The sequence below is a fragment of the Mugil cephalus genome, chromosome 8, assembly GCF_022458985.1.
Source record: "Mugil cephalus isolate CIBA_MC_2020 chromosome 8, CIBA_Mcephalus_1.1, whole genome shotgun sequence".
Classification (NCBI taxonomy): domain Eukaryota; kingdom Metazoa; phylum Chordata; class Actinopteri; order Mugiliformes; family Mugilidae; genus Mugil; species Mugil cephalus.
The window spans coordinates 19,519,754-19,540,853 of record NC_061777.1 but is presented as its reverse complement, the minus strand read 5'-3'; the positions used below and the strand labels follow the sequence as shown (position 1 = coordinate 19,540,853).

General features: G+C 40.8%; 1 protein-coding gene and 1 long non-coding RNA gene across 3 annotated transcripts; both read right to left on the bottom strand.

The window, feature by feature from the left end:
* Positions 1-971: 971 nt before the first annotated feature.
* On the bottom strand, positions 972-6,624 carry LOC125012502. The gene is made up of 3 exons (XR_007113287.1): positions 6,070-6,624; positions 5,853-5,944; positions 972-1,162 (listed from the first exon to the last, which is right to left on the bottom strand). It is a non-coding gene; the product is annotated as an uncharacterized LOC125012502 (long non-coding RNA).
* A 1,685-nt stretch (positions 6,625-8,309) lies between these two features.
* On the bottom strand, positions 8,310-20,656 carry zbtb34 (zinc finger and BTB domain containing 34). Of its 2 annotated transcripts, none has more exons than XM_047592096.1 (2): positions 20,506-20,656; positions 8,310-14,933 (listed from the first exon to the last, which is right to left on the bottom strand). In XM_047592096.1, the coding sequence occupies exon 2, from the start codon at positions 14,898-14,900 to the stop codon at positions 13,377-13,379; it is 1,524 nt and encodes a 507-aa protein (XP_047448052.1). In that variant the 5' UTR covers positions 14,901-14,933; positions 20,506-20,656; the 3' UTR covers positions 8,310-13,376. The 2 variants fall into 2 exon arrangements, with proteins under 2 accessions (XP_047448052.1, XP_047448051.1); XM_047592095.1 differs by having other exon boundaries at positions 20,423-20,637.
* Positions 20,657-21,100: the final 444 nt, after the last annotated feature.

Here is a 21,100-nt window from a genome sequence, read left to right as displayed (position 1 = left end):
GGGCTAATTCCGTTTCTGAAAAAATCTGAAAAAACATCCTGACGTCAGACGCACAAAAACGAAACCCAAAGAAACTTACCTAACACACTTAGATTTGAATAAGAATAGTAGGTTAATGAACAAAGTGTAATTTCAAGTTGATGTAATCCACAAAAGTCCACTGCCATGACTAAAGCACAAAACTCAGTGAGACTCATGCAAAACATTACAATACTTCAACTTCATACTACACAAATACACTTTTTAGAGCGTACTGCTTAATGACACGCACACATAAACTGGACTCGCATCCAGGAGGTGCAGGTTTTAGAAATCATTGTTAGAACTGTAACGTTTTTATTTAATACTACTATTGGTGCTGTGCATTTACAAAGCGATCAAATGTAAATACTGACACATTTTTTATTTTAATCTTATGTTATTTTATCTTTCTTTTTACTTGTGGTTTTTAAGATGTGTTTTTTTTTTTATGTGCAACTAAGCTACTGCAACCAAGCAATTTCCCTTGTGGATTATTAAAGTCTGTCTAAGTCTAAACGTAATTATCCCCACTGAGAACCTACTCCCATTTTAACAGTTCTTGCTTGCTTTCCTGTAAATCACTCAATATGTAAAGTCAAACAGTAACTAAGGCCATTTTCTCTTACGTCATTTTTAAAGCAAGTTTCAGTCATTAATACTCCTACCCATCACTTAATGTGTTGACATTACTTGTCCCTCAAGATATGCATGCAAGAAAAACAAGATACACAAGATACAGTGTCTTGATAATATTTTTTTTAACTTAAATATCTGAGTTTCTAAATGGCGACCTAAAAAAGACGGAGGCTCTTTTGACCACGGGGCAATCCAGATCTTCTTTACTCTAATTGGTACTAAACTAAAAAACAAAGAACTTGCACAGAAAATGGTAAACGAGACACACCTTAAAGCAGCAAACTGACCAAGCATGTGAAAAATGTCCTTGTTTCTCTCAAAATAAAGCTGAGAAACGGTTGCATAAATGCATGTAGCCCCAGCGTTAGCGTAGAGGTGGCTTACCAGAGAATGACAAATGCAACGTGACAGGCTTGTAAAGCTAATGCATCCAGCAGCCGCGTCCACTGACAGCAGAAACCACCTTTCCTTCACGAGTACGTGTCAGTGAGATTTCCAAAGACAGCTGGAAAAGGAAGCAAAAACGAGTTAACATTGCAATGAACCAAACACCAGCAAGGTCATACACTGTGATCGAGCTGGCGTTGAGAAATAAAAAAAAAAAAAAAAAAAGACCAGGCAGTTAAGAGAGTATCTGAACTCATTGTGGTATAAATTCCTGTGGCTGGCAACTTAGCAAAGATTGTTGAAAGAGACCAATTATCAACAGAGCAAAATGTGCTGTCCTAAATATTGACTTTTGTGCTGCTAAAGTAAAGATGGATTTTTATATAATAGAAGCCAAAACTCTTGTCCTAAATTAAAACGACAAGCACTGGCTGCTAAATCGGGATCGCAAGTCAAAGCTAAAAGGCTTTTCATCCCTGTGACAAAGATGCTTTGGAGAGGACAAAGGAAGACGTTCATCACAGCCACTGTCACGTTTGTCGGCCGAGTTTTCACAATAGATGAATGGGACCATAAAACGCTCTTTGTACCAAATCGTTCTGTCTTCCCAGATAGGCCAACATTTTCACAGCAATTAGAACTTAAAACCCAGTTTATATCTGCTTTGTCAATTAACCAAATTGTGGTAAAAGAGAAGATGGTGTTTCAGCGTCTCCATAAACAGAGATGACAGACTCTTTGGATGCCGCGTGCGTCTGAGGACTCACCACGATGGAAAACCGTCAGCAAGGGTGGCCTGTGCAGCCCCCGCTCCTCAACCAACATGGAAAACCTTGAGCTGACACAGAGCTCACTCAGCACAAAAAGAACCGCATTTCCTGAGCCCTCAAACCTGAACCTTCAAACTGGCCCCGTATTGTTGTTCCACATCTGTAAAAGTCAGTGTCCCTGGTCTTTTCACAGAAGCACTTTCAACCTCCCTGTGCTGCCACAAAGCCCTTTCACTTCACCGTGTGAGCGAATGGAGCCGTATCAAGGGGAACCGCGGCACCGATTTCACACTGAAGGCCGTAACCGCGAACATTTCATGCCTTTACGCAGACGTGCCACATGTAGTTTAGCGTTAATTATTCAAAGTTCCACTAAATGCATGGAGCAAATTATAGGCTTAAAAGTTAATTCAGTCACATTTAAAAAACAACTCTGCATAGCCACTCTAAGTACTATGTAAAAAAAAACATACGACTTGAATTGAAGTTGTCAGTGCTTGTGTTCCGGATGTTAGAAGTTTTGACATCTATGAAAGAACTCCTTAGAAGAGTTTTCCACTGCAGAGACTTTTCCCATTTTCCTGTGGTTGGGAGCCAGTGTCCCGCTAAACAATCTCTTAGCCAATACACCCATAAAACGGCAGCTGAATTATATAATTTCAATAAAGCTGCGTAATTGCCATCCAACAACACCAACAGTTATGCTCACTTTTAAACAGGAATCATTCCTCCTGCAAAGAAATGGCGACCCCAAACGGATTTTTAAGCCAGCAGTAACCATGGGATGAAATCACATCCATCTTTCTGTCAACTTTTTCCTCTTTGCATTCAGCGCGATCACTACATCTTTCTTTCTGTCATAACTCGCCGCAGACGGTGGTATGAGAGCTATGCTATCATTTCAGTGTCTGTCTCTTAAATCCTAACATGTCCGTGTAATGGAGTTTTCCATTAAAGGTGACCCAGCGGTGACTTGAGCCGAGCCGATCGCCGCCACGGTCCATCTGCAAGTCAGCAAACACGCAACCCCGTGCGCTATCGAATACCAAATAGTGAGATCCAACTCAGTTCCTACCGTCATCTTTTTTTCCAGGCCGTATTTCGAGCCGCTGCTTTGCCGTCACTGCTGTGAATCGATTGTGATGCAGATGGGAGTTATTAGGGATGCTTATAAATAGAAACTCGTAATAATGTGGTGAGGCTTCTCTTTTGGAGAATAGTCACTTAATTGTTCATTACTTACATAGTGGAACTCTTGGGTTCGAGTTCTTTCCGTTTTCCGAAAGCTCAGCATTGAACTGTCAGGGACGTGTGCAGCTTTACAGCCACATGACCGCTGTTTCATGTTCGTCCAAACGGTCTGAAAGTCCTCTGCAGGGGCCTTACGGGAAATCTCTCGAGGGTTGACAAGAGGAATTTTCCTTTGCACAAAGCAATGTAACTTTGTAAGGCATTACTTTGGCTTTCCAACAAAGCCTCATTAGCAAGGTATCTTTACTGGCAGACAAGTAAAAATCTTGGACGTTTCTACGCATGTCCTGTGGCCCAAAGTCCATGTAATGCCATGTTCATGTGTGAATGTAGCAGGTAATACAGTAGTATGGAGAATTCACACAGGGAGCTAGTTTGTGTAGCGATGTGCGTCATGTCCTCCCTCTACCCAGTGGCCACCCACCCTACACCTAAATCAAGTATTTCCACTGGCGAGGACACATCCGACACGGACAATCTCCAGTTGTCTGGTTTAAATGCTTCCATTCGTAGTACAGGTGGATTTGGTTTGGTTGCATACTGGTACACAGTTCATACTGGGAGCAAAAAGGGGCAGAATGTCCTGTCTAACCCTACCTGCAGGCAAGTGGTTTTTAACGTCTAATTGAATGTAAACCGTCTGGCCACAGGTGTCACTTCTTAAATGTAAGTACGTTCTCGTGTCCAAAGCTACTAATCAAATAGTAACAAAAAGTCCAGCACATGGAACAGGATAAATACTGGATATCTGTTATCCAGATATCCGCTGGCTGCAGTGTAAGCCCGGAAATACAGACCATTGCCAACAGAGGTTAAGTCATCCCTCTTTAGCTGAAGGGTTCCCAGACTGATCCACGGGCAATCCTTCAAAGCCAAACAACAACTATGCTTCATTAACATTCTACAGCTCTCTTTATCAATAATTGCACACAGATACAAAGGCACACATTGTCATATGACATTAGTTTTATAATTTAATATAAAGTCCTATTACAGGCAATGAAGTTTTCCGTTTTTGACTGGAAATGGTTGAGACAAAGACAGTTTGTTTAAAAAGATTAACTAACTTTACTATTACTATGACTAACTTATACCTATGTGCTTAATTCCTGCTCTATAAGAAACAAGCTGTGGTCCAACAATCCGATGTACGGACAGCTGTATGTGTAACAAGAGGCTCTGAACTATTACTCGCCCGTGAGTCAAGATTACTGGAGCGTGCCTCATATTCAGTAAAACGGAGAAGGAAAATATGAACAACATGAAAAGGCCCATTTTTTTTTTTTTTTTTTTTTTTTTTTGAAAGGCGTGGCTTCTCAGAATCCAACAGATGTTCCTCTCTTTCTCTTCGCTTTGGTGAATAAGTCATGCCAGCTCACAAAGCACACTTGTGCATACTTACAGGTTTAAAATGCTGAAAATCACAATAAAATGCAGTACACCTACTGAAAAAGATGGAAAAAAGATGGATGGGGGAAAGCTCGTCCTTGGAGCCACTTCAGATGGGTCACTGCATCAGCCGTTCAGAACTGGGATGAATTGTACAAATCTAAACAATTAATGTCAGTCTTCTGACTTTTCAGTTAAGGTTCTCAGTCATCCAGGTACTGGTTAGCTTTTCCAAATATAGTATAACAGCTTCAGATATGTCAAAAACATTATGTTACCTATTAAACTAAAATATAAAGGGAATATTCATCACTGAGGCTTGCATATGTTGTAAATTCCTCCCTAATAATCCCTGTGCCTCAAGGTATGAACGCTGTAGGTATAAATGAACGCCCACACGGTGGTAGATATGTCAGGGCAGTTATGTTTAATGTCTGCTGGCCTTTTTAACATCATCATTTTAATGTGTCATAGCAGGAGTAGCTGTACTAGGCAGTAGGTTTCTACAGGCAAGAAATCACAACTGGAAATAATTATGGTTAAGTTCAATTAAGAGCAAGTAAGTCATGTCAGGGAACCTGCATGCACAAAAACAGGACCTCCCTAAAGTGAAATGCAGTTCCCCAATTGATTATTTACATTTATTTATTAATTTATTTTATTGTTATACAAAGGTGTCTGAACTCGCATACTTGTACACCAAAGAAACTTTGCGTACATTTACAAAAGGATGTAGACATTGGCACGAGCCCGATTTGAGAAAAAAAAAAAAAAAACTGTTTCATCTTACTGATATGAGAGTCAAAGGTTATTAAAGGGGAGGTTGTGGCTCTTTTTATTGCTCCATTAATCCAAAAAAGGCTGTCAAAACAGGACAAAAAAATCTATTTTCAGTGTTGTTTTTAGGGCTAACATGTTAAACGAATTAGGATTTGAATGGCATGTGAACAAACCCATCTGTAAAAATCTTTCAAACATAGACAGGAAGTACGAATAGAGAGAGAGCCTTTCTCTAAAGAGAGACACGCACTGTAAGTGGCTTTTCATAGAAAAAATACAAAACTTTAATGGTTGACTTACTTGGTATTATAAGTTGTTTAAATATACAATGAGGTAATAAACTAATGTGAATGACTTTCCAACACCAAAATAAACCTAAATGGTGTTTTTGTTTGTAGTGTCTCAAAGTGGAGTTGCACTAATTGGAGTTAGCTAATGTGCTAGTCAAAATGTGAAAGGCCTGCTAGCCTGTTAGCGAGTGCCGTGTACGTTTTTTTGTTTGTTTGTTTTTTTTTTATACAGCAAAATGACAGTGGTTATCTAAAGTGACCGATAGCCAGTGCTTAAAATGAACATAGCGTTGACAATAAGAGGCTGGTAGTTGAGAAATCTCCTTACCTGCAGGCTGTTGGCTTCCACTGACATCTCCATAATGTTTTCCATTCTGTCACGTGCGGAGCAGCTACACCTGTGGCCTGGAGCCATCCACCCTGTAGGATTTAAGAGCTGTTTCAGTCCAAACAGGTCAGAGGTGAACTGTCCTAACTTGTCACATTAGGCCGCTCCCGTTGATTGATTGAGCGCTCTTTGTGGACACTTTACAACTTGGTCTTACCAACAGAAGGAACTCCTGCAAGAAAAAAAAAAAAAAAATGAACTTGGTGATCACCGGATTGGATTTTCATCATGCGTAGGTGGGAAATCTTCTCCTCTTTTCCTGTGCTTCCCCACAACACGGCTAAACTCCTTCGCAAATCCTTTCCAACGCGGCAGCACTATCTCATTCTGATGGTATTTGCTGAGGTTAAAAGGTCACTCAGGACCCAGTGCAATTATGGTCAATGAGGTCAGTTTAGACATATTTTGAAGAAGGAACAGCTCGAGTCACTTCATCATTAGCCTTAAGAGTAAAGGCAAACAAAACAGAAATTCTGCAGCACACCAGCAAGCCAGCCAGCTGTGGTTAAATATCGTCGGTGATATTTTATGACCTGTGAGTTTGTAGTTTCAGGACTGTGTGTCCATTGCTGCGTGATCATCTGATCTTACATTTCTTAAACGCTTTGGTTGGACATTTCGTTGGCTCAGAGTATGTTACGCAGCGAATGTGGTAGCCTAGTCCTTCCTCACTTACGTGATCCTTCGGCCTTCAGCTCCCCACTCCCGCTTTGTTGGCTCGGTTCATGACGTGCGTATTAACGAATGTGCCAACCAGCTATCTGCTGTTTACGCTGATCCAGATAGCTGTAACAAAGTCACAGTACATCATAGTCGCAGAATGCATTTTAAGACGCCTTGTGGAAACATGACTGCCTCGGGGTTCCTGGCCTTGCATTTTGTGGCTTTTTTTTATTCTTTTATTCCACTGAACACCCTGTTATTTTAGGATCCCGTGTCTTTGCCGTCCATTAATACTGTCATTTAGACAATTCATCCAATTTATTAGAGGCGTTTATTAGAAGCTCCGCCAGTGAGCGATGCCTCCTAACTGAGATTATCTAAATGACCATGAGGAGGAATTCTATAAAACTCTGAAATAATCTTCGTTGAAGTTGGTGTCGAACTGCAACACGCTGCCTGAAATTACAGTTGTAAACCATTTCAAGAAAATGCCAATGTAGCGGCCCCAATTTACTGGTTTATAGGAAATTTGGCTCTTTCTTGGGTTATTTGAGAATACCACATACCCCAGTAACACTACGGAAGGTTGCTGCACATGTGGTGTGCCACTCAATTAATATATCTCCCCCTTTAGATGCATATTTTAACACTTCAGGGACAGGATGAATAACACTGCTGACAATCTGACTGGAGATCCAGCAAGATTGGCAATAAATTCATTTTATTACCAGCCATTTGGGACTAATGCGGTTTATTGTTTTATATGTTGCTACTTGGCCTCTGTGACTTGGATGGATTGCCTACTTTCCACAAATGCTGCTCATAGCAAAAACCTCCAAATAATTTTTTTTTATCCAACGAAAAGTAATTGACTTAATTTCACACCACTTGCCCATTAGGCTCTTACGGCTATGTATATGACAGCAGCATATTTGAAGTCACAGGCCTTATTATTTCCGTAAGATATTAAACTGGAGAATTCCACGGAGGCAGTGGAGAAGTCACATTTTAAGGTGAATTTGTTATTCTCTGGCTCCCTCTGGAGGGTCACAGTTGCACATGTCATTCATTCCTCCACTTCACTTAAACCAGGGGTCTTCGACATTTTTTAGGCCAAGGACCCCTAAACTGAGAGACCCCCTACCTTCTATATGTGTTCTATATTAAACTCGACCTAGTGCCATTTATAAATATACATTATTATCATTTTTCATTCAATATTAAGCTTTTCAGATAATACAGTTTTGAATATTCTTTTTTTGTTTCTATTATTTCAAACATGTATAACAGTAGGGTGGCCGTGCAGCTGCCTTAAACCTAAACAATGTGCTCTTAGCCAATTGCGGGGAGCCTGACAGAGTCAGCGTGTAATATGCAGCCTCGCGATTGGCTCAGCAGCGATAGATCCTATTGTCTACAGGAAGAAATATGTTGGATTCATATTAATGTGTGTTTAAAGAAATTTAAATTTGTGGGAGAAAAGTGAAGAAAGGATTTTTGTTAATTTCTTAATTGTTGAAGACCTATGACTTAAACAATATGTAGACTCCCTGCATGTTAAAATCCCACTTTTAACACACTGGTTCAATGCACAAACTTTTTTTTTTTTTTTTCGAACAGTGCAATAATGTGTCCCTTTTGACATCATAATATTTTATCCGGACCATTTGCTTTTCCATGCACATGCAAAGACATAATAACCCAATCCACTTGTGCGAAACAAAAGAAGACAAATCGGAGCCAAATGAGCGTCTTTATTTTACAAACGCATTATTCTATTGACATTTTTTTTTTAATATAATAAAAAAAGCAATTTACAAGCTTAAGAACCAAAATGAAGCAGCACAGAATGATTATGAGTAAAATATATAATTTGAATAAATATATTTTATTTCATGCTATAAAATAAATTCATAAATGGCAATAGATACAACATCAGCTCTAGCTAGCTTCATTTACTTCATAGTTGTACAAAACAGTAGAGTTCTGAGGTTCACAGTTGGGTTGTGAGGTTGTGTGTAGAGTGGACAAAAACAGGAGTTGGGGCATTTCTGCTATCATGGTTCGGTTTGTGATCTCCAGTGCACCTGAGGCTTTCAGCTCCGTGGAAAATATGGGCTCATTGAGACCTTGAGGCAGAATGTTTGGGAACCACTGACTGAGGACTTGTTTCCCCACCTGAAGAGAAGTGCACAATTCTAATATGGACATAAGATGCATGTCCAATGAGACCACTTTTAACCCTGAGTTGTAAGTTTTTTTTTTTTTGTTCTTTTTTGCCTTGCCATCAAATACATATGAGCCAGAGACATCATAGTGCAGTTCAGGGAGTTAGAAAAAAAAAAAAGGAAAAGGAACAATAGCTAGACTGAAAACTTCCCCTCTGAGCCTTAACAACTAAAACTACTGTCTCTGAGCCCGAGGAGCCAAAGGAGATCAGCGAACCTCAACATGTCAACAGATAGCCCGCTCCCAAACGGCTATACAGCCCAAAATCCCTTTCGATATTTGACTCAGCTGGAGGTGCAACTCTGAACAGTGCCACTGAGTTTGACAACTGAACCATGCGCTCAGTTCTTGCGTTGCAGTTTACCGACTACCACTGAATTCTGATCGACATCAGAAAGCAACACCAATCATTTTTTTACTTAGAAATCTTTTTTTTTTTTTTAAGAGGAAGTCAACTTGTCCAAAGTTTCAGAAAGTACATAAAAAATAAATCAATATCAAATTGTCCTGGTCCTACTTCAATTCAAGAGCTCCCTGACATTCAGTTTTGTTTGATATACGACAGGCCAATATTTCAATAAGCTTTGATGATCCCAATACACCACTTTTCACTTTTAAAAATGTTATTGCTTTTTCTTCTTTCTAATAATACACAGTGGACAGAAACTGACAGAGAAGCTATGGAAGACTTACGATTTTTTTCTAAGCCTGTATCAGTGTTCGTAAACTACCTGAAGTGAGTTTATTATAAAAGGAATAGGATGAGCTGCAATTTCAAAAAGTAGTCTGACAGCCTTCCTTGTAAACACTTCCTTTTGATTACTTGTGGCCCAAAATGCATCTCCTGTTCCTCTCAGAGGGGTGGAGCCAAGAGTTACAGAGAGTCGGTTTGAGTGTGTTGTCAAGTTGGTTCTGTAGTCGTATAGTATCACATAAGTAACTATAGTTCATGAAAAGCATTCGCAAATATTTCCCCTCCGTTCACCTATAATGAATACATGGACTTGTTTACTCATTTGATTTAAAAAAAAAAAAAGACTAGCCTATAAGCACCATTTATGGGGGGAAGGGTCCCGACTAGTGATTGAGGCCATTATAGCCGAGTCCCTTACAGGAACTACAGAGATAAACTGGACTTCCTGGATGGAACTTTTAACAAAAGAACAAAACAAAAACCTGTAAGTGCACAATCAATGACACAAAAACAAGTCACAAAAATGTATCCATTGGCAAATTTTTTTTTGTACAATTTTGTGGTGTAGCAACGTGCAATTCAGCTACAGTACATGAGGGGTAAGCTTTTGTTTCTGCACATATATTCAGGTTATAATCTGCTAAATAACCAGGCAGCTGTTTCCCTGTCAGATTCTCCGAGAGGACAGAGAGGAACTAAATTTGTGTTTCTCATGCATCCCCTTCCTTTGCTGAACTACCTACACTACAGTACATTGCTTGGATTGTCCTCAGTTGTGGCGGACAGAGAGGAGGCGGGACAGTTTAGTCTCTGAACGTGGGGCGATAGCTTGCAGGGAACAAGTCTGCCTCATTTGATTGTAATCAATAGCTACAAAATCAGTTACACCTTAAGATCAGTTGCCTATCCCAGGATCAAAAAACAAAAATGATAACGAGCGAACGCTAGGGGCAGGACTAGAGAATACTATAAAATGGACAAGAATGACATAAATCTATTCTTGATACTACTTTACAATAAATCATGTGGCCATATCGTCTTATAACCTCTCTATTTAATTCATTTTAAAATGAAAGAGGCACAGGAATCTAAGTGCCAGAATCTACAATATAAAGCTTGTGGCAAGGCACTAAGTTTAAGATGCCACTTTTAGTGAAGTATTCTCTTTTGTTTACATTGGCTTTAACAATACCTATTGCACAATTTTTATATTGTCACCTTTTTTATGGCTTAATATACGACTTTATTTACGACTACTTAATGTCTTCTTAGCAAATTGTTCAAATTTTACACAAGTGATTGTTGTAAGCTGGGAAACATACATTCCTTGCAATTAGCAATGTACTAGCCCTCCATTTAAGTTCTTGTTCTTAATGAGCATTCAATTATGCAATACAGTCAAAATTTAATGTTAAAAAAAAAATCACCTATTAGTCTTTGGTGTGATCTCTTGGCACAAAATTGTTTGTGTCTGTACCCATTATTCACAAAACTTTACCAACAACGTCCCGAGATGGTATGCATGTCATGTTTCTTTTTTTCTTCTAAGAGAAGGGCAAGAATAATCATAGTCAGGTTCAAACGAGTCAGCGACTGATTTTGGTGAATTTAGATCAGCTGACACAAACATTCATGTAAAACTATTGTACAGGCTGACAGACTGTGGGTGATGACAACCAAAAAGTGTGATAAATTCAAACACAAAAAAACAAAACCATAAAAAATAACAAAAGCTAGCTATACCGATTCTTGCGAAAATTCCCCAAATTTTGGTTTGCTATCTTCAACGACTAAAGACGATGACTGAACATTCAGAGGAATAAAGGGACTGCACTCTTGACATAAAACTAGACATACTGTAAGCGAAAGAACACACTATTATCTCCCACCAAGCGCACAAAGTAGAAAATTAAATGCAAACTGTAAAATAATCAATGCATTCGCAATTCAGTGACACATATTCATCATGGACCAGATGGGACAAAATAAAAGCATCGAGCGGGTGCTCCTCAACAAAGGCATTAAGCAGCTGGATGGCAAATAAGAACGCGGGACAGCACGAAAGGAGCCACCCAGCGGAGCTTAAAATATAATAATCATGACAGCATAATCAATCAGGCCTTCTAAGTGCCTTTGCTCTGAATATGGATTGTTAAATCCCAATGGAAATAAATGTCTCTATATTTTAACAACACCCCATCCCTGATCCCCATAGTTCAAAGAGTATAGATAAAAAGCGACGCTGCCATTTGAGGGACTTGTAACCAATAGTATTCACGTGATTGCAGAGTTTCATCGAAGTTCATAAGATTTATTTTTTTTTTTACTCAGAGGAAAAATTGCTGCTATGAAGCAAGTTTCGCCCTGACACTGCTGCGGCTGCATCAGAATTAAGACAGAAATTAGCACACTTTGTCACTGGGCCAGAACTCAGCCCACGCACTAACTCTGCAAAGTGCATCAATACTTTGGATCAACCTCTTAATCTAGTTATGTCACATCTCTGACAACGGCTTAGCTCTGACAAATGAGGAAAACGTGTTCCAAGTCTGCATTTGATCCCCCAAAAAAATGCAGAAAAAGTCTATCACAGATTAAATGTCCCATCCTAAAAAGGCAGGACACAATGGGAAAAAATAAAAATCGATAGCTGTTTAATATAGTGGAAGAAAAACCATGTCACAATGGCTGAGATTCCTTTGTTCATTCTGTTTGCATATTATTCAAACCAGTATACTATAGTGATTCATGTGAACAGATCCATAGCTGTTCCTGCTGTGCTGAGTTGACAATGAGTACTCCTGTCACTGGTAGAGTACACAGTATTAAATTGGAAGCCTCAGGACAAAACACGTACACATAGAATAGTTTTGTATAAATCTGCCATCAGAGAGGAATACAAACGACTTCACTGTGTGGACGTAATTCAGCCATTAAATGGATGGCAGCATCTAAAACCACGCCTAGGCAAACAGAGTGAGATCTCCAGTAGTGATGAGAGACAGAATCCTGAAGTGTTTTGTAGAACAAATGTTACAAGACAGTAAAGTCGTATCTTGAAAAATAACAGGGCGAATCTCTTGCTCTTTTCCCCACGTTTGCCAAAAGCACACAAGTAAGCTAGCAAATTTAATGCACTCCTAACATAGCACCTTCTTAAACATCATTTTAACCTGGCTGACCATGAAACATTTGACAGGGACTTTGTCCCTAAACCATACAATCAGCAAGGAATATTTCCCCCAAGTATCAAGGCTTTGTGTTAAAAGAATATTCTTTACAGAGTTTGGCAATAAGATACTGTACAAACAAACTAAAAATGGATTTCTAACGGTGAACACATCTGTGCCTGGTAGGTTCTTGGCTATGAGGTAGAACCTGGTGAGTTTCATTAAAGTTAAAATACTGTCTGTTATGAGTATGTAGTTGTATTATGAGGTATTGAACGGATATGTCACACGAAGCTTTGCACTGGCAGAAAAATCATTCCTTGTGAGTAAGTGACCTCCTGTGGCCACATGTGCAAAAACAGGTCAGGTAAAAAGGTGATATGACAAGCATCTTACCAGAGCTTTCACATTATCAATTATTGCAACATGCCTATATAACTCTGTAAATATGTTTTAAAAAACATGGAAAGATATAAAGATAAATCAAACAGGGGGTCTTGATTATTGGGACCGCCTCAAAAATAGTAAGTTGTTACTCCCTTTGCTTGAAAGAATCAAATTTCTATAAAGCACCCATTTTCTCTCTGCATTTAGCATCTAACGTTCACAAAACCGACAAAAACCCTTGAGGCAATAGTAGAGGGAGCTAATTGAAAAAAGAAGAGAGTCCTTTAAATTTCTTAAAGCTTCCTTAACCTGAAGCGGGACCTAAAAATCACATCTCGATGCTTGCGCCTCCTCCGGACTGCATTTCGAACTTTCCTCCACATCATTGGCTGGTGCCTCTTCTGCATATTGTGCCTCAAAGGCCATCCCCTCCGACGTATCCTCTTGGTCCTTCTGACCCGAACTTCCCTCCGTCCTCTCTGGAGAGTCCGTGTGATTGCTGCTCTCCGATGCTCCCATGTGCTTCTTCCTCAGGTGCTGGTTAAGGGTGCCCTGAAACGGGAAGCATTTGCCACAGATCTGACAGTGGAAGGGCTTGTTGTCCGTGTGGCCACGGATGTGGTACTCCAGCTGATCTTTCCTCGTGTACTTCTTGCCACAGAACTTACAGACGAATGGGGTGATTCCCATGTGCAGGCGCATGTGGCGGTCCAGGCTCCCTTTCTGATTGAAGGTTTTTCCACAGTAGATGCAAATCAGTCTCTCATTGTAGGGGTACCACTGGCTCCGCAGACTGCGCTCTCTTACGTCGTTTTCCAACCCTGTGGGTCCCACGGCTGATTCGCCTTCGTCTGAGCCCGGTTTGATGTGGCTCAGGACCCCTGCTGGGATAGCCAGTGGTCGTTTTGCCCTCGCTCGTCCCCCTCTGAAGCCGCTGAGCATGGAGCGAGAAGGACTGGAGTTGCTGAGGTTGACGAAGCACGGGGAGGACAGCCCTGAGTAAGAATAGGTAGGAGCCTGGATGACGGGACCGTAAGAACCCACACTAACAGCCAGTACCTGTTCTCCATCCACCAACTCTGTGTGGTAGCCATCATCACCAGCCGAGGAACTATCTGAGTAAGTGGGTCTGTCGGTCTTTTCTACCTTCACGTGCACATCTGTTACTTGCCCATCTTTGCCAATCAGTTCCACTTGCTCTGTTTCTCCTTCCATAGGCGCATCGTGTTCCGACACGCTGTCGCTACTGCCGCGGTCCGACTGGCCTTCCTCTTGCTGCTGTCGCGCCCGGCCTTTTCCTGCCAGCTCCAAGCGCGCTTCATGCCCTGCCTGATTCTGCCGGGAGTAGTAAGGGGGGGAGATCTGGGTAGGGTTTATAAAGAGGTTGCTGTCGTTGACCCCATTGCGGCTGTTCTGCATGTTGTCCTTCTCTGGACTGCAGACACTGACTGGGAGGCTGATCTTGGAATGGATGCTCTCAAGAATTTGGGTGCACTTGTCAATGATAGTCTGCATCTGCAGAAAGCTGGCAGCAGTGAGGAAACTGATAATATCCTTGAGCTGGAGGGACATGTGACCTGTGTAGCAGAAAGCAAGGAGCTGCTCAAACACCTCAGGGCTTTTGATGACCGAAATGGAAAGGCCACTCATGGTGCTGAGAGCCGAGTGGTCACGAAAGTAGGGTGAACTCGCCGCCAGCACGGCCTTGTGTGCTCGAAACGGCTGGCCCTGAATGTGAACAATAATGTCACACAACTTTCCTTGCAGGCGCAACTCATTGAGTTGGGTTAGAACAGTGTTGCTGAACTCCGGCACATCAAACTCGATGTAGCTGCCGTCGTCCATTTCTTGGATATGTTTCTCCAGTTTGCCGACAGCCTGATGGGAAAAGAAGAAAACAAAAAATCATTAGTTTTATTAAACCATGCATTTTTAAGAGACTGCAACATTTTTCTAGTTTACAGGAACTATTAAAGAAAGTACAATATTGTGTGTATACAAACCCCAAGTTTCAAAATCAGCAGAAAAATTGAGGATTTCTCATAAATGTTTGCTAATGCATGTGTATATTAATAAAAACCAAATGCATATTGACTGCTGTACATGATACTTATATTGGGGTTTGTATTTTACCACTGGGCAGAGTAAAACAAAACACACACACACAAGAACCTAAACTATAAAATAAGAAAAAACATCTTAAGTTCACTCAATGGACAAGAACATAGAACAAACAAACATGATCCTCTTTGAACAGTGCCTACAGGTAAAGGGGATCATTTCAAGCACATGACACATAAAATTGACATTTTCTAGTTCTTAATATCCATGAAATTTGCTCCATATCAGGGGCCAGTGTTTAAAACGCCCCTAGAGACTGACAGGTGGAACCAGAGCTATCTAAACCTCTCACATCTGGTGTTCTCTTTGAGATTCGAGTGTGTGGTGTCATCATGAAAAGATCTGAAGAGCTCTCTAAGGCTGTTGGGGGGGGGGGAAAGTGTGTGGATGACGATGAGTCTGGCAAAGGGTTTAAAAAGCTTTCCAAATTATTTCAATAAATCATTCTGCTGTGAGTGTAATCATCTACAAGGGAGCATAGATTTCAAACAGCATGTATACCCCAGGGGCAGCCTGTGTGATGAAGAAGCCAGGAATCAAAAACAGGATCTGCAGGTAACTCTTGGGTGTCAAAAATGCATGCATTTACGATCAAAAAGAGATCATATATTATCAGTCAAGGCCAGGCTTTTCGGAGGAATGTGCTGTATGAAGGCAAATCAAAGATAAAGCCGTTTGGCCACAGTAACAGTAGACATGTTTGCTACAGACCAAAGACGATAACAACCTCATTCCAGCTGTAAAGCTTGGTAGTGGAAATACTACAGTTTTGCCGCTTCAAAGACCTCAGCTTGCTGCCCCAGATTCAGCAATTAATACTGAATCATATCAAAGGTTCACTGAAAATAATGTCGGTCACACAGTAAAAGCGAGCTTGCCCACAATCAGCGATTTCAGCTTAAGGGAGCAACACTACCTTCTAAGGACGTCTACCTCGACCGTGGTACGGAGCCATGAATCTCATTCAAGAATATTTCATCTATTGGTACATTTTTTTCGATAAATGCTTGTTCAAAACCATTACCATTTTACATAATAGTGGCATATGGATATGTTTTATAATTGCTCTTTTTAACAATTTAGCATTCTTTTTTCTCAGATACATATATAATAATTGCAACAGAGCTAAGAAAATATTTGATGGTATCTCGGAGCGACTGCACACTGTTGCAATTACAGTTGGCAGAAATGCATTTGATGCAACGACTTTAAAACAGGTTTTACCATGTCAGCATATGTGTTTTGGTTCAGGTGGAAATGAATTCAAGCAGGTCAGCTACCATGTAAACAGAACCAAGTGCAAGTATCTGTGAGTGAGATTTAAAAAAAAAAAAAGAGACAAGAGAATAATCAAGAGACAAGAGAATAATCAAGTCTCTAAATCCCTAAGAATCTGACATTTCAGTGGCACATATTTCATCTTTCATTTCACTGTTTGTCATGTAATTCTCACATTTTATATATCAATTCACTGCAATTACTGCTAAATGTAAATGTGAGAGGAAAGTTAATGTAACAACAGAAAATGGCTGAACACAATGTGCCAGTGTTCTACATACGCAGACTGCGGTGAAGCGTAACCGTCTCGTGAGCGAAGCCATACAGGCATACGTATAGCGCTTTTGGCAGAGAAAGAAGAAAATCTGGTTATGCTCAGAAGGCGAGCACCAACCGTTTATGAAAACTCTAACACAATACGTTTATTCTAGACTGAGAAAATGAAGATTTAGAAAGGCTGCTGCCTTTGCGCTTGCCTAATCGTGGCACAGCGATGCCAAATGTCTCCCCCTGCATTAAGATATTCCACAATATACTAGCCATACCATACAAGCTCTGACTGACACATTTTGGAAAAATGTAGGACACTGCTACATAAATAGTGACTTACTACACTTACACAATTATATACTGAGTTGAGCTTGTGGATGAAACATTAACAAATGTCATGCGTTCTCAAGAGTTCCCAAGTTAAACAACACTTTAGGTAACTGCAGCCTCAAATTCTACTGTACTTGTGTGTGTGTAGAGTAAAAGCAAACACTTTCATCTTGCAAACCTTAATTTGTGTCAGTTCTCCAGCTTAACCCTCCTCTCCCCCTACTCCATCTGCCTTTCTCCAATCTCTCCCTCTGCACCTCCTCCTCCTCCTCCTCTCTTGCCCCTCGCTGGCAATTCAGCATGATCTTCTGTACATTGAGTCCCTGTCAGCACTTTGGAAACGTAAACACTTTCTCCAGTTGCCAAAGCTTGCCAAGTCACCTGTCCGACAAACCACATGTTCTGATTCTGGTACGAGAGGAAAGTTTTAGTAAAACAGACGATTGTAAGGGGGTGTGCATTATCTTCACTCCACATATGACCATTCTACAAATAAAACGCGTTCATACAGTAAAACACACCAGTAACGGCTGCCAGCAGCATGCATAGTAGATAGAGCCAAGTGTGAGGGCAGCCAAAGAATGCATGCTCAGTAGTTGAGGGTCACATGCTTGGCTCACATGGGAAAGTCGAAAATGTTTAAACTCAGCTCAAAAATTCCATCTGTGGCTCAAGTTCCTAGTCTGCTAATAAACCTATCTGTTACAGCTGCTTCATGCACATAGGTAAAAATGATGCTGAGCAGCACATCGTGATAGTCTGAGTGACCAAAATATCAGCAGAACCACTGGAAAGATGTCATCTGAAGCTTAGAATCTAAAACTGTGACATTACACTGAGAAAAACATTAGGAAAAAAAATCGAAGTCAGCATGCAAACATTGTATGTTTTCTTCAACATCAGCAGCACACTTTGAAAAACAGCTTGTGGGGCAGACCAGACGCAGGACAGAATTGCTTGACAAGCAAAGGTTGGGAGAGCAATTTAGAGCAGACTGTAAAAAAACTATATAAAAATAGACTACATTTTGATAGACCTAAGGGAGGTTAAGATGTGAAAAACTTTGCAGAGGGAAAACAACATGCAAGGCATAGTGAGATGCAGTATAGAGAGCTAAATATTGCATGCTTAGCCTTTGGGTGTGTTCTCTTATTTGATTTGTTCGGAGAGCATACTGGAAGATGAGAAAATACTCATTCATTTCAGCCTATTCACATGCTTATCAGATCAACACAAGATGGACGTCTTACAAGAGACTTAAAGACTTAAGCCCATCCTCATTATCTTTATCCTCTTTAAACAAACTATAACCCATGAACATTCTGCAGTCACAAGTACACACTGACACATTATTACAAACACACAACCATACTGTAATATACATATATGACATGACACAGAAGTAGATTTATGTCGTGGTGACATTGTGCCGCTCAAGGCACTAAAATTACAAGACAGCTTTTTTTCCATTTCTATCGTCGGCTGTCCGTACAACCACCAGCTGATTAATTCGGATGAAAACAACTAATAAAGATGTAACCTAACTGATCCACACCAACAAATCCTCACCTCCACCAGCTGCCTTAATTTCTGTCTGCTGAACATTTTTATGCATCTTGTTTGCAGTGTAAACTGTGCTTTTGATGACCACTACTATTTAGCCAAGATGTCAGCCGAGCTACTGTACTGTCTTCATAGTTGGAGCCACTGCAGAGTGATAATGCCGTCACAACTACAGTTGACAGAGATGCATTTGACATCTTAAAATGTGTCCTTAGAACAGGTTTGACTCTCACCGAATGGCTTTGCGGCAGGTGGTTATGAATTCAAGCACGGTGGCCGTAAAGTGAAGGAACGCCCTGTGTGAGCCTGTACATTTCAGTTGTCGGTTAAGATTTCCCCCTAATTACATAAATAATTTACAGGTACTTGAGAACATTCTGACTCACATGATGAATCAGAGCACTTTCACCTCAATAAATACAGCAGAGAATATACAATGGATATAAAAGAGAGAGAGAGAGAAATGTCCTCTGTTAATGTACGCAGCACTGTGCAGTTACTGGACTAACAAAATTATTACACTCACATCCCAACAGTTTTCTAAATAACCAGGTTCCCACTATAGTTGTGGTTTTGCTGCAATTTGCACACCTAGGATGTAATGTTATAGTCTGTGCATTTCACAAGCATTCATTTCAGCTAGTTGCTCAGGTTGTTTTTCAGCTTGAAACAGAAACTACAAAAAAGGAAGGTGGCCTCAAAACCATAATGCCAACTCATGCAAAGTGGTTGGCTCCTCTGTGTTCTGACATGCCTTTTGAGCTGAGCGATTTGGTTTGGTTTCAGACTGGATCCTGAACGTCTTCACGTGAGACATTTCAGAGCCAAAAACTATGAGAGAGGGAATTAAATATGGCGACCCAGGTGAAGCCAGGTGTGCAGAATACCACATGTCCCGTACTGTACTTTGCCCCTTTCCTGTCATAACACCACGTAAGATTAGTTTCCAACTGCCATTTGTCACCTTTAATATGTATAGTTTGAAAAAAAAGACTAATATGTTCTCTACAAAAATGAATGCAGGTGCGGGTATAGTTTCTGGCCTGATGCCAACTCATACATGAGGAGTGGTGTTAAACTGTAGCGTATAATACATTAAATGTGCTACTCTTGAGAGCCACGTTTCCCCGTGTTAGCTAAATCATTAATGCACACAAAGGGAGCGTAGCATGCACCACGATGCCATCGCCCATACACTCGATGCCGACACACTTGAGAGCAAATGTGCCATGTCTCAAACTTTAACCAAAACCATTCTGATAGTAGCTACTGGCACAGGTCTTCTTAGCACAGCAGCTAACGTTAGCGCTAGCGCCGAACATCACACCCGTGGTGCTTTTAGTTAGTTATATCCACCATATCTCACTTATACAGTGACATGCAGTTAAATGAACCTTTACTATATAGATTTGCATCGGCTCACAGGGCCGAAGCACCCAACTGACAAGCGGCACACAAGCAGTGGCTAACTAGCCTCACCAGCTAGCCCGCACTCGAGCTTTATTTTAAGGAAAACATGCCAAACTTTCACAGAGACCTCACTCTCGAATTAGTTAACGACCTGTGTGCGTTTTCTGTTACTATTAAAACAACTGACAAGCTTGCAGGAGTTAATGGTGTAGCTACAACGTCGAACGCGGGTGCAAACTATGTCGGCTGTCATTAGAAACAGCCACCAGGCTAGTGAGCTAGCCGTTAGTTAGCACGACCAACCCGTACCACTGAGCTAAACAGAGGCTAATGCTAGCTGGCTAGCAGGGAGTTGCTAGCGTACAGTCGCAGGTAATCATTTTCATTTTACTTACACTGCAATAGCTCGGACGCTCCGACATTACACACGCACTATGGTTCACCAGTCCATGCCAAAGCCGCGGTCCACCAAACTCACCGTCTCGCAGGTTAGCACTTAAACGCTGTCCATTCCCCTCAGTAGTCCGCTAACACTACAGCCAGGCCTCCCCCCCTCTCCAGTCCAGATGTGTCACACAGTTGCTGCTGCAATTTTTGCATCAACAGGAAGTGTTCTTTAGGCTCTTTGCATTCATTCTATCAGTGTGTTTTGCAGCAGCCCCTCCCTTGCTCGTGTCAGTGTAGTATATTGAGACATCGTGTACTTAGTAGACTATATGACGTGAATGATGGACGCTATACACGCGTCTTCTATGATTGTTTCCAGTAGATAGCTCTTTATTCTGTTAACTGACTGCACCAACGCAGCGTGTGAGTCACTTTCATCTACTTTTATTGAGTGACAGTGGACACTAAATGCAAACGTTACTAGTGGTAGCATGTTTGTTTCTTCTTTTATTACGATTTTGATCATATTTTTCCCTTTCTGTGTAATATTATTTATTTACTCCTGATGCGTGCCACCACCACCACGCACGCATATATTTATATTAATTTGGAATTTCAGCAAGAATATTTAGAAATGCAAACGATTAGAGTTAGATACAGTCTATGATTATCAACATTAGAAAATC